We start from the raw sequence: 14925 nt of genomic DNA on the forward strand, positions 1-14925 counted from the left end.
CATGAGATCAGGATATGCAAACTGTAATCGATAAATAAGGAAAGGAATTCGAGTGTTCAGCCGTGTTCAGTATTTCGCTTGTATCGATTGACTTTCAAATTTATTGATAGTCAATTAAAATTCCACCTTTCTCATGGATCGACTGAACTTATTGACAGGACCCACCGGGTTCTCCATAAAGACGTATAAATACATATGTATGACTAGAAAAGAAGGTTTATACGTGGGACGAACCAATTTGTCTTTAAAATTATTAAAGAAATATAATTTATGCCTGACAGAGTCACCCTAATGATATCCTCGTTATACGATGCATACATGATCCATATGAAACGACCTTTAGCTACGGTGAACGATCCTCCTCAAGATTAGGACTGGAAGTTAATAGGGCCCAATGGCGATCGAATGTTGACAGCCGGATCATCATCGTTTCAGGACTGGCAGCAGCCCGGTAGGTATATTGCAAGGAATGATAAACGAGCACATATGTACATGTATATCTATTTATCATGTATATCTAGTTATAATACATAAATAAATATATTGGTCATATATAAAAGTGCATATAAATATACGAGGTCATTTTACCAATCAACACCATAAGTATCGTTTTATCACGATTTTCATGAATTTTCTTCGACGAATTGACATATACACAAAAAAAGGAAGTATTTCGAAAAAACAAATTTTTTACATAATTTTTGACTCCTCATTTTTCTCGGTCGAAAGGTAACAGTTTTTTTTTTTTTTTTCGAAGTACAGTCGCACGAGAAAGTTCAGGCTAAAATTGATAATTTTTTTGTCCCAACTGATTTTCATCTCCGAACACGACGGAAGCACCGTTCTGGCATTGTCGACATTTTGTCATTGCCAGATCAAGACAATGAACAAAGAAATGCCGACTGTACACTTCGCAGATAAGGCTGCAGCCACTGCATCTTCCCAAGTGCAACGATACTGATGATAATTCAGAAAGAAGAAGCCACCATATTTCTTAGAAGCTCCACGCATTTACATTTCTTGTACATTTAGATTGAGGTGCGACGGTGGGAGGATTTCGAAAAAAAGTGTCGCTCACGATAGAATTATGTTAATACGAAAAGCGTCTATTTTATCTTCTACTTAAGTTATGGTAACAACGACAGTGAGCTGAAGCTATTAACGTTAATGGTGTCATTTACTATCGAATCTTCCTAACGAAATTATGATAACGGCACTGGAATTATATTAACGATAAGAAATTTTTTCTTACGTTGTTTTACCTGTTACGTAACTGCCATGAGACAGGAGTAATTATTCATGTATATATATATGTATATATATATATATATTTATCCAGCATAAATTCATAGAATCCTACAACCGTCCGTCTTGTATATGATTGATCGTGAAATTATAGATATAATTTATTGGTGCAAAATCGATTGTAAATAATAATACGATAAATTACGAAGTTTCGTCTAGTAAAGAATTATAAATTAACTGTACCTGGTAGCGGAGTGCATTTATCACTGAAAATTACAGTGATTAAATTTATTAAGTGTAATGCAAGTCGATTCATTATCACAGCAGTTAATTCATATCGGTACGATGATATCGTAGATCCTTCTTGTAGATCTTACTTATAGATCAACGTAGATCTAGAGGTACATTGGTACTTGTTCCTCACAGCAGGTTCATCATTCACTCTCATGCCATTAATACTTGTTAGGTTAGCATTGTGGGTTTCAAATATGGCGCCATCTTGTATGGGTTACCGAAGAAATTTCGTGAAATTAAATTTATCTGATATTTTTTATTTGAAAATATTTTTGTTCTTTTGTTCCTACGAGAAAAATATTTATTTAATTAAATCAAATTGAATAACGCAGATTAGTTGATATTTTGCTTGATAAGAAATTTTGGTTTTCATCGTTTGAAGGTTTTAATTGATAATTGTGAGTGCACTTGTGGAAATGTCAATTAATTAATTCACATAATTAATATTTATTTCAAGACAAGAATGTACTTTGTTAAATTTGAGATTTTCTTGAAAACAATGACAAGCTTGAGATAATACATTATTGTTGGTAGATTTGATTATGTTGATAACAATAAGTCATACCAATTTCTTAAGTAAATATTTAATTTTTTAATCGTATTTAGTCTGCAGTCTTAACGTAAAGAAAAGGAAAGTCTAAAGCATTGTCTTATCTCGATGAATAATTAATCATTAATCATTAAGACTCGAGAGTCATTAATTTCTGTCAATTTGCACAGCATCTTTTATCTCACCGAGAGATTGAGCCTGAATAACATATTTGAAATAGGAAGTAAATTCGTTTTGACGCAGATGCTGAATTTCCGGTAATGTAAAACAGGTTCTTTCTGTATCGAAAAATTATTTTTACATTCGCTATACAGAAATTGAATTGCTGAGTATAGTCAGGTGCAACATTATTTCCAAGCGATGAGGTACTTAATATCCAAACAACGTTATCTGTGCACGAGTCTTATTGTATTCTACAGAAAAAAAATATATAAAATTTAAATGGTACTTTATACGAAAATTTAATTAGTACATGAAAATTCATGGTTACGTGTAACGAGATGAGTAATTTAAATACTCAACTTGTCACGTGATTTTACATTGTGGTTTGTTAAATAAATTTCGTTTCTTTTTACTGAAAATTATAATATCGTTTTGCATACAGAGGATCAGTCTATATTGAATTTGTACAGTTTATGCCTATGCATACATATGCGTTTAACGAGCGTCGAGAAACATTGAAGCGAAGCAGTTGGTAAAACTGCATAACTAAAGTTCTACGTGTGTTTAACGTTTCATAGTTCGTTGAGACACCGCCACCGTAAAATGATGGCGCTGTGTTTGCGGGAGTTGGTGATCATTGTAGGAACTACGGAGAGATACGCGCAAGCGTAGTTACGTTTTAGCTACCCATAACCTAAAGGTAAGTAGTATATAAAAGAATGTATTGCGTGAGAAAATAATACACAGTTCGCATAGCAGTTGCACAACGTCGTAAAAACTTGACTGATCAGACGTTAAGCAAAATAAATATTTTTCGCTGAACTGTAAACCGTATTAACATACGAAGTTAAACATTTTTTGTATGAAAATAATAATACACTTATAGTTCGCACTTTTTTGAGCTTTTACTTTTCTTGCAAGTTTCGTACATCCGGCCGCTCGAGACGTGCCGTAATTCACTTGACACTGAGTTAACTTTGCGCCACGAGAATAACCGCGGCCGAGCGGTTAAAATTAATTATAAAAGGTAATAACGTATTTTAAATAACTAAAAGACTTACTCTGATCAATTGAACGTGTGAGGATTCGATTGTGAAAATTTTGACTTTCACGAATAATGGGTAACGTAAGTAAGATGTCGCTACAATTTTTTCTCAATTTAAATACATAATTGGACAAAAATATCATATTATTATATAATAATTAACGTGAACAACCTCCAGCACTCTTTGGTCATAATTTATATATAATTTTATAACTTTACTGAAAATCAGAACAAAATTTATCTTGGGCAGCTCGTAACTTCAGATGTAAGTTCAACGGGGAGGGATACGCCACACACTCCGCCTTGAACTCTGACGTAACGACTCCTGGGTACTATTAAGCTTTTTCGTTTGTTCTCTCTCTCTCTCTCTCTCTCTCTCTCTCTCTCTCTCTGTCTCTCTCACTCTCTCACTCGATTCTCTTTTTTATGAATTTAACAAAGACAATAAAACTAATCAAAGCGTTATCCCTTACATTTTTGGGCGTAGGGGTGGTGGGAGGGCAGGTTCATGGCACCAAGGGAACAGTAATAAAGAGTCCAAGGGGTGCGCGTGGTTAGGTTATGGGGTGAAGGGTCTGCCGTAGGCTGTGGGGTGGTGATGAACAAAAGTAATTAGCGAGTTGGTTGCCAGAGAGAGAGAAAGAGACTGTGAGAGTGCGACAAACGATCAATGTACAAGATAGAGAATAAAGAAAGAGAGAGAGAGAGAGAGAGAGAGAGAGAAAGGGTTGAAGCCAAGAAAATTAGTTGAGTGAAACGAAAGCTGTCATCGTCCGCAAGTACATTTTGCCACGTTACTTCGTTCTGTCAGGGTGTAACCCTGCTTCTGCTTTTCCTTTTCCTCGTGTTTTCACGTGTTATATGAAGTCGTATAACAAGGGAGGTTCTGGACACAGATTCCTGCAACAACATTCACCGACACTGTGAGAGCCTTCGAAGGTTCGCATCCATGCTAAATCGATGTCGTTGGCACCTCTGATTTTGAGGAATGACGGCACAAGGATCACCGATTTCACTAATCGAAGGTTCAATCTAGGAACTTTACGTTTGATTCCAAGAATGTTACGTCCGATTCTAGGAATCGCAAAGGATCGAATATCTAAAAGGTTCTAAAAAGTTCTAGAAGCTTCTAGAACCTTTGACGGTTCGTGTCCGTGCTAAAAAAATGTCGATAAATGTCGGTGCACGATTCCATGCCCAGAAACCTCCTTGTTATCCTACCATACGAACCCATTAAGCTTTCACCGTACGTGAAATCATAAACGTTAATTGCCACGTGGGAAAGAATGGAAACTAAGTTTAAATATTCTCCATAACGATTACAAAAATATACAAAGACAAAAAAGTTCGTACATTGCGCTACGTATGACGGGTTGTCCATTTACAGGCGATTTAATACAATCCTATACTCGAAATATCTAAAAGCTCCTATAATACAGCTAGTATTAACGATAAATATCGAAAGTATTCTTAAGTGGTCAGTAAAATATAACATTTTTTAAAATACTTTACTCCACAGTCATTCTCCATAAATAATATATTGCGTCTAGATAAGGCTTCTAACGCAAGTACCAGACAAAATGGCATCAGTGAGCGATAGATTAATCAGAGTCGTATTGTAGGTAAGGAGCTCCAAGGAAAATAATAAATAAACCTGTACTAGTCGGAGAATCAATGTGGCGGCGTGGTGGCACCCAGCACTGTTCACTGTTCAGCGTTCCATTTCACTGGCAAACCTAGTCGAACTCCTGTGGATCGTGAGTTCATACGTAGCTACTACACAGAATTATACATATATATATATATATAACACAGTTACGTAGTGTGACTGGTGGTCCTCGGACCAAACTCTCCCCAATCCAAGCCCAAACAACCTTTCTCTTTGGGCTGCAGCAACGCGGGTGTTATTTACAACTGCGCGACAGCCCAGACAAGCGTGGAAGTTTTTTAACGTCCGTCGCCATTTTTTTTTAAATTCGATTTATCAAAAGCTCTCACAACCTTGGGATACCGGCGACGTGGAACGAAGACACTTTTAGAGTCCGTGTTACCAGCTAAGGCTAGCGACCGTTGCAGCAGACAGTTCCGTGGCTAATCGGACAGAAATTCATGAAAATATCACCAGTTGGTTTTTATACCTTGTTCTTCAAGTACTTTTTTATTGGGACGTTTTTTCATCTTTTTTATCCATAATAAAAAGGATGAAAAAGTTAACTGGGATTCAGGGGATCAACTCTTGATACTTGTTATGGGTCAGACTAAGTTGAATCGGTGACGTGTATGTCTATATGACAGCATATCACATGTATCGTCTATGGCAACTTTGATATGAGGATTATATATACAAATATATTTATTTTTATCTACCTTCATACATAACTACTCCTATTTTACTTGGTCCTCCATTCAATTTTTATTCAATAAATCAGTCCGACGTTCCGCGCAGAATTGGTTTCCTGCTGGACCGTTCCTGTGAATGCATGAAATATACTGGATGTCTGCGTTAACTGAGGACATCGATCCTCCATTACGGATCTGTATTACGAACGTACAGCTTTTTCGAATCGGATTCCCGTTTAGTTTTCCTTTTGCAAATTCGCATCTTTCCGATGGGTAACAGCAAAAAGTGAAAAAAAAAATTCATCGAACACGAGCATCCCCATTTAATTTCGTACATACACAATACCTTTTTCGTTTGAAGAATTCGAAAAAAAATATTTCACTCGTTGCACATATCATTTTCTTGTTACCGGTCGATTCGAATTTCGGTAAATTTGTTACATGAAATTGGCCATTGTCCGCACAGAGGCACGACCCGAAATTTAGCGGCACGGAAATTTACAATGTTCGCACCCAATATCACCAGGAGTCAGCAAGATATGGCTTTCGAGTATAGATTTCGGCACGGAGTATAAACAAAATTAAGCTTCAAAATAATTTCAATTTTTGTCAAAAAATTGTACGCGCATTTTTTTTGATCGCCCCATACACACCATACCGTAAGGACCATCGATTTACGTAATGACGAAATAACGCGAATAAATTTGACCGATAACTCACTGCTGGAAATACAATGAAGATGGTCAGAAACTAGCACAAGTAATTAGAGGTTGTTCAGTGTCTAATGGAAATACTTGATCTTGTCGTAAGCACATCCGGGAGTGGCTGTTCAGGCACTGCTCTGCATAGTTCCTGTGCCCAGCAAAGTTACATATTAACATTTGAAATGCATTGGATGCCAACTTGAAACCGTCTGCCAGAACGAGCAGTCGTATATAGACACAGTCGTAGAATATTTACACAAGAAATAGGCTAAAATTTGCAGTGGTCTTGGTTAAAACGTTTTTCTTATAAACGAGTAAAGTTTTCAGGGTCGTCGAAAGGATCCGAACTAGGGAGTAGCTGTCCTCACGAAAGATACGTTAAGGGGTCCTTAGATAGGTGGTACAAGGATTATGGCCCTAGGACCAATTGATTTTAATAAAGAGACCAGAGGCCATTTTGACTTTCCACGTGGACTGAGCAACAGATCACAATGTCAAGGACCAATGGCTAAAAGTTGAACCATACAAAATAAGTTCCTACAGATAAATACCATCTGGTCTGATCTCTTGGGTCTGATGCTAATCGGAAATCCGGTCTTGATAAACAATGTTGAAATAAAAAAATTAAATAGAGATACAATAGATAGTAAAGTTTCACTGGATCGATCAGTCCTGTCGAAGTTCGTAAAATGGGTCGAAGCAGGTAAAGGGATGAGTTTCTCATATTGTCCTGAGCGCGAGAGCGTAAAATCCGCAACGTTGTTACTTTAGCGTTGGACGATGATTCGATTCTCAAGAATTCGAAGGGGTAAGGAAGGGTTGAAGGGTTAACGCTTTGCTACGGTACACTGGCTGACAGTGTCTGACAGTGGCGTAGAATCAGCTCAAGTGAGGTGGAGGCCATAGGGAGTTGACGGTACGCCGGAGTAGTGGCGTTGACGCTAGTGCCGGTAGCGTTGGCGCTGTCTAGAGGACAGGGAAGAGAGTCGGGAGATATATATGTATACTATATATATACTATATATATATGAGTCGAAAGGGTGTTGGTTGCTCGAGTGGTCCATAAGGGATGAAGACGGGGGTGTCACGGGGTGAGAAGCTGGATGGATGAATCAGCAACCGAGCAGACAGAGGTCTCGGCTTTTGGCAGAGAGGAACTTTGAGAAAGCTCACAGAATCCAATTATTCGGCGTTGCGCTATCTGGACCATGTGAACAAAGTGATACGTATATCAGCGGTGGTTAAGTGGCGCCTATGACGGCGACGCCGTAATCGTAATACAAGAAAGTCCCACTTACATGAATCGACGTCTCACCTTTGTTCCGATAGGAGTTTGGACTCTGTACATTGTTGCCATTGAGTTAGGTTAGGTTGTGCTGAGTTGGGTTTAAGGTTAGATTAGGTTAGGTTAGACTAGGTACTATGCCCCAATGACTATGGTCCGCGATCGTTCATAATGGCTTCTAGTGGCTCCCTTTTACGTTGAGGGTGGCACATGGCAGCTTATAAGTCTTGCGATAGCGATTATAAACGACCCTTTAGATTCACTTGCCGGTGCCAAACCGCAGCGCCACACACGGGCAGACGGTGAAATATAGGAGAGAGTGGTTTTAATCGCGACAACGACGCCGACGACTTTTCTTCTTATTTAAGATATGCAAAGCGTTTTGATTCACGCGAGGAATATTTTAGACGAGTTAAAAGTCGAGCAAACGTAGCCAATTTCGTACTCGTAGATCACTACGGGTAATTCTGTGAAGTCATTCGCGAGACGCCACTAGGATTCTACGTCGGTTACGCGGAGACTGCTAGTTCCTAGAATTTACGGAAGTGGCGCTGCGATCGCGATCCCATTAGTGTTATCGCGAATTGAAAATTCAGCATTTCAATAAAGCCTTGTATCTCGACGATCGTTTGTTCTATTGTTTTTTTTTCTCGTAAAAATAAAGATTGAATTTCTTTAACCGTCGTAATCTATTATCGCTATGTTGTGACCACTAGCAGACGACATTCCGCGAAGACACGATATCTCGTCAGTCCGTCTACCATTAATTAATTATAACTTCCGATGAATATCAAACGAGTGTTGGAACGGTTTGATTTATCGAGGGTTATACTGTAATTCGGTTAGTTATACCGACACCATACATAATTCATACGATAAAGACAAATAACACGGTAAATTACTAGCCCAAGCGGAGACGAGTCAGATCCCAATCAAACGTTCCCGCGTTACGTGAGCTTTACAGGCATTGATTGGGGTTATTGGCCATTGACTTCCAATGTCTTCATCCCTTTTTCCTTGGACCTTTTTGCCAGTTTATTTTTCTTTCGACCTTTCGCCTCCTAACGAAGTAATTTCGTAGCCGCAGCCTCCAAGTTATTGGTCCACGCCCGTGATGGCACTGCTTCCTTCATATCCTTCGAACGACATAGAAATAATAAATAATAAGATTAATATCTTATTATACACAAATATTCTACGGATTATCAACGCGAGAAGAAAAATTGCAAAATAATGGGCGTTAATAATATTTAAATGATTTATAAGCCGATCAAAAAATTTTTTTTCTTTTGAAATTCTTGCCGATGGCGTTGACGGATCCGTAACGTACTGGGCGTTCAGCAGAAACCTATTCGTAGAAGCGATTGCCTAATTCGTTTAGCGTGGGCCAAAATAGACTCTCTCGTTGGATATTCTTTCACTCCGTGAGGCTGATCTTTCGCTGTTGCTTGGGAAGTGCACGGGAGGTCAAGAAGCGCTTGCGTCATTAAGTCATTATGGTCCTTTCAGGTCACAGACCGATTTTGATCTACGTAGAAGTTACCCACCTAATTCTTATAAATTCCATGGATCTTCTGGATCAATCGAAGATTCTCATACCTCATCACAATGATCAAGCAGTTTCGTCTCACCTTCGCCTGTGCCGTCTATGGCAATGGATTTCGCATGTGCCAATAGAAATTTTATCAATTGAAATTTCGATAGTTTATAATCCATAAGAAAGGTCTGACAATAACTGAAATAAAAAAATTTTACAACTTCGATTTTATTAATTTTTTTTTGTTTTATAAAATACACGTTTTATTTCTCAAAAATATACACTCTTACAGAAATTTTAATGATACATGAATGATTACCGTAATTACGCCACGTCCCACCCGGTAGTCAGTTTGTATTATACACATGTGCATATACAATACATATATATATCGACAGCATGTAAAGTTGTGTTTTGGCTTTCTCCGAAATGAAGGTGTTCCCCTTTATATTTCAAGATTTCCTATCGTTGGCCTTTATGAAGATGGGCAGACTGAAATTAAGAGTGAGGTTACTGGTAGCTCGGGGTAACAAGTGTCGAAATTCGAATAGAAAAAAAATTACACTTTACATAATCTGTAAGAAAAAAGTGTACATATTGAAAAAAAAAATTATATTTGGAATGAACTTTGTTAAGATTGATATTAACGCCTGATTTTGGAGGTTAATATTAATTAGACTACTAATTCTAAAAGATCCTTTCACAATGTACTATTCTTCATTGAAGTACGAAACGCCGAAGCGAACGTATAAGTAGGTCGGGCAGGACGGAATCAATATTTACGTCATGAATAAAGATGAACATTTTTATACATTTAATGTCGACGATTGGTACCACTGTTCATTTAGGTATATTAATGGATCGATTTTTTTTTCACTCGCAATTAGCTAGCCGGTCGTAATATTGTTATAGATGGCAGCGCCTGTGCTAATTACAAGTCAGTCGGCAATTAGTCGGGTCGTATTACGAGTACATGGCATAGTAAATGGATAGCGACAAGAAAAGAAAGGGTTACGATACCTCACCTGTCCCGAAGCACAATTAAATGTATAAATTGCTATGACTGATTAAGAGGAAGAACGGAAAAGCGTAAAGGGTGTAATAGTAGTAAAAAGATGTAAAAATCAAATTTACCAATTGTCTTGAGCGAGAAAATGGATTCGAGATAAAAAGAAATAAACCAAAAATTTGTTATCAATCAAATCTATACCAAATTAATATTTTATTTGTCATAATAAAATATACTGATAAGCCGTCTTGCATTGGCCAATGTGAGAATTGAAATTATTAATTAAAATTAAGATGCACGAAAGAATTACATTGCTTTATTTTTTTATATTCACTGTGCTCGCGTGACCTTTACGTTGCTCTATTAAGTACGAGGTGGATGAGTGAGAGTTTTTAAGATGATGTTTATTATGTCACTCCTTTTTCGTATAGTAAAACGTATGTACAGTTCGTACAAAAATTTGATAACACCTGTACACCACGCTACCTGAGAACGATGTTCTGAGAAATCAAAAAACTTAATAAATTGAAATATTCCTAATAATTGATTGAGTCTGGCGTAATGAATTTCCTTTTAATTACTTATACAAAGAAATTATATTTTACCGATACAGAATGATATACTTGGAGCGTGAGTTTAATTCTTCCTGCTTGAAAGATCAAAGGTCAGAGGTTAAGGTGTGACTCCTTTGCTCCCTATCTATATAAGACGTTGCACAAGCGGATTGTCTGTAACGTAATTATTTTTAGCCTGATTGTGAGCTATGAAAGTGCAATGCTTAATACAATCGAGATCGACTTCTCGATATAATTTTGTGTAATAAAAATTTGGATGAATTTCATAAAGTTCCTAGTATCGATAAGATTTAATATTTCTTTTGTATAAATTTCACTGACTCGCCCCAAGTAATAAGGACGCAATGCTCACGTGGATACTTGGTAGCGTCGGGGTAAACCGAATTTTCGCTTAAATTACAGCCTTATATAATCTAACGACGATTATGCATGAATTCGCTGTATTATTCCATTGTTTTCAAATGACAGATTTACATAATCAATTGTAATTGTATCGCCATGAATTCCAAGCTACGGCTGAATAACGAATGGAATATTAACACATGTAATTAATAGCAATCAAATGCATCGCTCCGAAGCCTCGTCATTGGCCATTTGCAACATCACGCTTTGTGCCATAGAAATTAAATAGCTTCCTCGTACATCTAAATTCCTAGAGTAAATGTCGATATGAAATTTAACGTTAATTGGACATCGATAAATGAAATTCCACAAGAAATTCCCGCGTAAAATCCCAATACAATAAATACATTGAATGAATGTAATTCGCAACCGTCAGTAGTCATACAACAGACTCATAAACTGTTAAGCATGTTGAATCCCAACTTTCATTTCCATCATATAAAGTGCCAATTTTTTCAAAATCAACTCTTTGTTCTTTTTAACAAACCTTAAGAAATTACTTACTACATCTATACATAGTGTCTGATATTCTAGTTCTCAACGGCCTTGCACTATAGTTACAATAATTTTTTTCGGCCTGGTCTACATCAGGTCATTACTTAACAATTCGTATGATCTTCCTCATTGATAGAACGAAAGGAGTGCCAGCTCTATATAAGTCGATCATCCATGACGTTCTTCACTCATCTGATCCTAAGCAACCTGCAACAACACACTCAACTCAATATGAAGGTAAGAATCAGTTCAGTCCACTCGCACTAAGGTAACGTATACTGATTACTCAACGTGAAAATGAAGATACGAACCTGTCATTAAATAGTCATGAGACATGTAATAAAGTCCATCATTACACACGATGAACAGAAAATAAAACGATTAATAAGGAGTATCAACGTTAATTGGAGCATCTAAATATTTAACCACGTAGACCCTATCTTTATCAACTTTAATACCATTAGCCAGTAACATCCAATTCAGCCTGTTAATCCGCCCTGTTTAAACGTTGCGGTTCCCCTAGGATGTTTTAGTTAATCCTCTGGTGCGAACCCGTCAAATAATTTATTAGCTTCTGTGCGTCAGACGTTTAGATGTTGAACGATGACTTGATAAACCTGAAAAAAAAATGTTGTATACAATCAATAATATATCTAGTTACCTTTTTCGTTACTAGAAAAGTCCCTAGTGCTCTTACCAACGCTGATTAACGTAGTCAGACATTTTTGGTTGTTGTCTCAACTCCTTGCTCCTTCTTTCAGTACTTTGTTGTTGCACTGGCTATCAGCACTCTGCACGCAGTGAATGGAGGTCGCTTGGGGAACACCTATCTTCCACCAGGAAGCGCAGCGACCGCTGGTGCTGCTGGACTTATCCGAACTCCAGGATTCAGTCAGGATTACAACGCACAGCCTGGAAGATTAACCGGTGGTTACTATCAGGGCAATGCAGGACAACATGGACAGGTGATAGCCATCACTCAGTATACCAACCAAAACAACGGTGACGGCTCCTATCGGTACAACTACGAAACCGCTAACGGGATCTCAGTCCAGGAAGCTGGAGCGCCGCACGGTTAGTACATCAATCAATGGGATAATTAATTACGTGGGAGAATTCCTGATTGAGCCATATCAATTAACCGGGGATCCTGCTGGATTCCATAAGGTCCTGATATATTTTTGAAATTTTTTTACCTGTTTTTTTAGGGGATGCTCAGACTGTTACTGGTGCATTCTCATACACTGGCACTGATGGCGCACAGTATACCGTTCATTATACTGCTGATGAAAATGGCTTCCGTCCTGAAGGTGCTCATCTTCCAACCCCACCACCCATTCCCGAAGAGATTCGTCGTGGCGTTGAGTTATCGCTGGCTGCTGAAGCCCGAGGCGAGAATCAGGACGGCCAGTACCATGGTTCAGCCAATGCTCAGACTTATTCAGGCATTCAGAATCAGTACAATGCACATGCTGGATACCGCTACTAATGGACAATTAGACTAAAGCTACTCTGTAATACCGACTGTACCAATTTTGCCATGTGAATGATTAGTTTAAATTAATAAATTTTTATTTTATATATATTTATTGTGGATATTTTTTTTTCACCTTTAACTATTGCAGATTTTTTTTTGTATTTATATTACCATGTCATTACGGAGGATGACTGGGTGAGAATTTTACGAGACTCATTTTCTTTTGTGATTATTGACTATGGTTGTATCTGGATATAAAAAATTGTTAGCTTTGATACATGAAAAGTACGTGGAAGGTATTTGGGATTTTAATTATAATGACGTTAACGGCGGCTTTTATTTGTCAATTAAAAATTACTAACAAGCATTAAGTATTGTCATTGAGTCTAGGCCTTGATCGAGTCGCGAAATTTATTAGTGTACGTCTAATGATTTGTAATCTCTAAATTGTCATCTTATCTAGGATACTATACGTTATCTTTCTACTCCTGAAGTTTCATAGGAATAGTCGTGTAAGTTTCAGAATGTTTTTAATTCACGATTTATTTTTTTTTCTTTCCCTCTTTTTCACCTCACCTCGTTTGCGAGCCGGAAGAGAGAATTTCCCGCAATTTAAAGTTTTCGCCAGTCATAAGAAAAAAAAAAAAAAAAAAAAAAAAAAAAAAAAAAAAAAAAAAAAAAAAAAAAAAAAAAAAAAAAAAATTCGTGGTAACATTGCAAATCATTCCTGGACCACTTGGCGTAACGCGTGCATAACCGTAGGTCAACAGCTGAGCATAACTATTTCATTTGTCTTAGCATTATTACAATTAGTACAAATTGAACAGATATACATATCGCACGCGTTTCCAACTCCATGTAACAATAGTAACAATGCTCCAATTAAAACATTAATTTAAATGATAAAAATTTTAGTCAGTGCACGAGGACAGACAAAAAAACAGTATTAATTAATTTCCCTTGAAATACCTGTTGCAATATGAATTTTTAATTGCGTGCAATACGAAATGAAATATACCATGTGTGCAATAACTCGTCAGATCTTAATTTCGCGGTAACCAAAACACAGAATAATTTATTAGTAACAATTTTTATCATTAAATTCCAACGAAAGATTAAATTATTTCCCATAACGTGCGACAGCATGAAAAACAGACCATGCAATATCCGTGAACAATGAAGATTCCTAGATTAATGTATGTAGAATAATGTATGTATTCCTAGTTTAATTATTACCTCAAATAAAAAAAAAAATTTATTAAACCTTAACGATAATCCTTTTTCAATTCGATTACATTCTTATTACCACATATATAAATTTACACATGCTCAATTCAAAATTACAGGTATCCTGCCTCTACGTTTTAACCTACATTTTATTAAACACCCCGTAGGTATACATAATTAAAATTAACAAGCATAGCGTCACTGAAGTCCACAGACCTTGTGTATATCCTGACCTTTAAAATGCTCCAGTAAAAGTAAAAGATCTGCCATACATTAAATCAAGATGATATAGATGCACAAGGTGAATGTCTAATTTTTTATATTTTTATTTTTATTAATTCCCCAGGTATGCAATGCAACTACGTATCTACGTAACCTGTCAACTAATTTGACATGATAATCCGATTGCGTGATCGATTTGAATTGACATTAGCCCTCTTCATTTCGAATCCATTACAATGAACCTATTTAAGACCTACATAAAACTACACTGACTTGATCCTTCAAGTAGAATTGTATTGTTCGAATCAGACGGTTCTTAATATTCAATACTATAACAGCTGGCAAGGTCGGGTAGG

The 14925-nt window shown here is 37.0% G+C and overlaps 1 protein-coding gene across 3 annotated transcripts; it reads left to right on the forward strand.

Annotated features, from left to right (window-relative positions):
- Positions 1 to 2995: 2995 nt before the first annotated feature.
- LOC107274962 (endocuticle structural glycoprotein SgAbd-8) lies at positions 2996 to 13185 on the forward strand. Of its 3 annotated transcripts, none has more exons than XM_015754606.2 (4): positions 2996 to 3278; positions 11780 to 11880; positions 12405 to 12717; positions 12852 to 13185. In XM_015754606.2, exons 2-4 carry the CDS (start codon positions 11818 to 11820, stop codon positions 13130 to 13132), a joined length of 657 nt encoding a protein of 218 aa, XP_015610092.1. In that variant the 5' UTR covers positions 2996 to 3278; positions 11780 to 11817; the 3' UTR covers positions 13133 to 13185. The 3 variants fall into 3 exon arrangements, with proteins under 3 accessions (XP_015610092.1, XP_024935774.1, XP_024935773.1); XM_025080006.1 differs by lacking the exon at positions 2996 to 3278 and adding an exon at positions 3359 to 3377; XM_025080005.1 differs by lacking the exon at positions 2996 to 3278 and adding an exon at positions 4960 to 5053.
- The last annotated feature ends 1740 nt before the right edge of the window (positions 13186 to 14925 follow it).

The sequence above is a fragment of the Cephus cinctus genome, unplaced genomic scaffold (assembly GCF_000341935.2).
Source record: "Cephus cinctus unplaced genomic scaffold, Ccin1 Ccin1_scaffold0123, whole genome shotgun sequence".
In the NCBI taxonomy this organism is placed as follows: Eukaryota; Metazoa; Arthropoda; class Insecta; order Hymenoptera; family Cephidae; genus Cephus; species Cephus cinctus.

Excerpts from the sequence above, each read along its gene's own strand:
- LOC107274962 (XM_015754606.2), top strand. The coding sequence starts at position 11,818 with ATGACGTTCTTCACTCATCTGATCCTAAGCAACCTGCAACAACACACT. Across the intron at positions 11,881-12,404 it reads ACACTCAACTCAATATGAAG|TACTTTGTTGTTGCACTGGC; the intron begins GTAAGAATCAGT and ends TCCTTCTTTCAG. Across the intron at positions 12,718-12,851 it reads GGAAGCTGGAGCGCCGCACG|GGGATGCTCAGACTGTTACT; the intron begins GTTAGTACATCA and ends CTGTTTTTTTAG.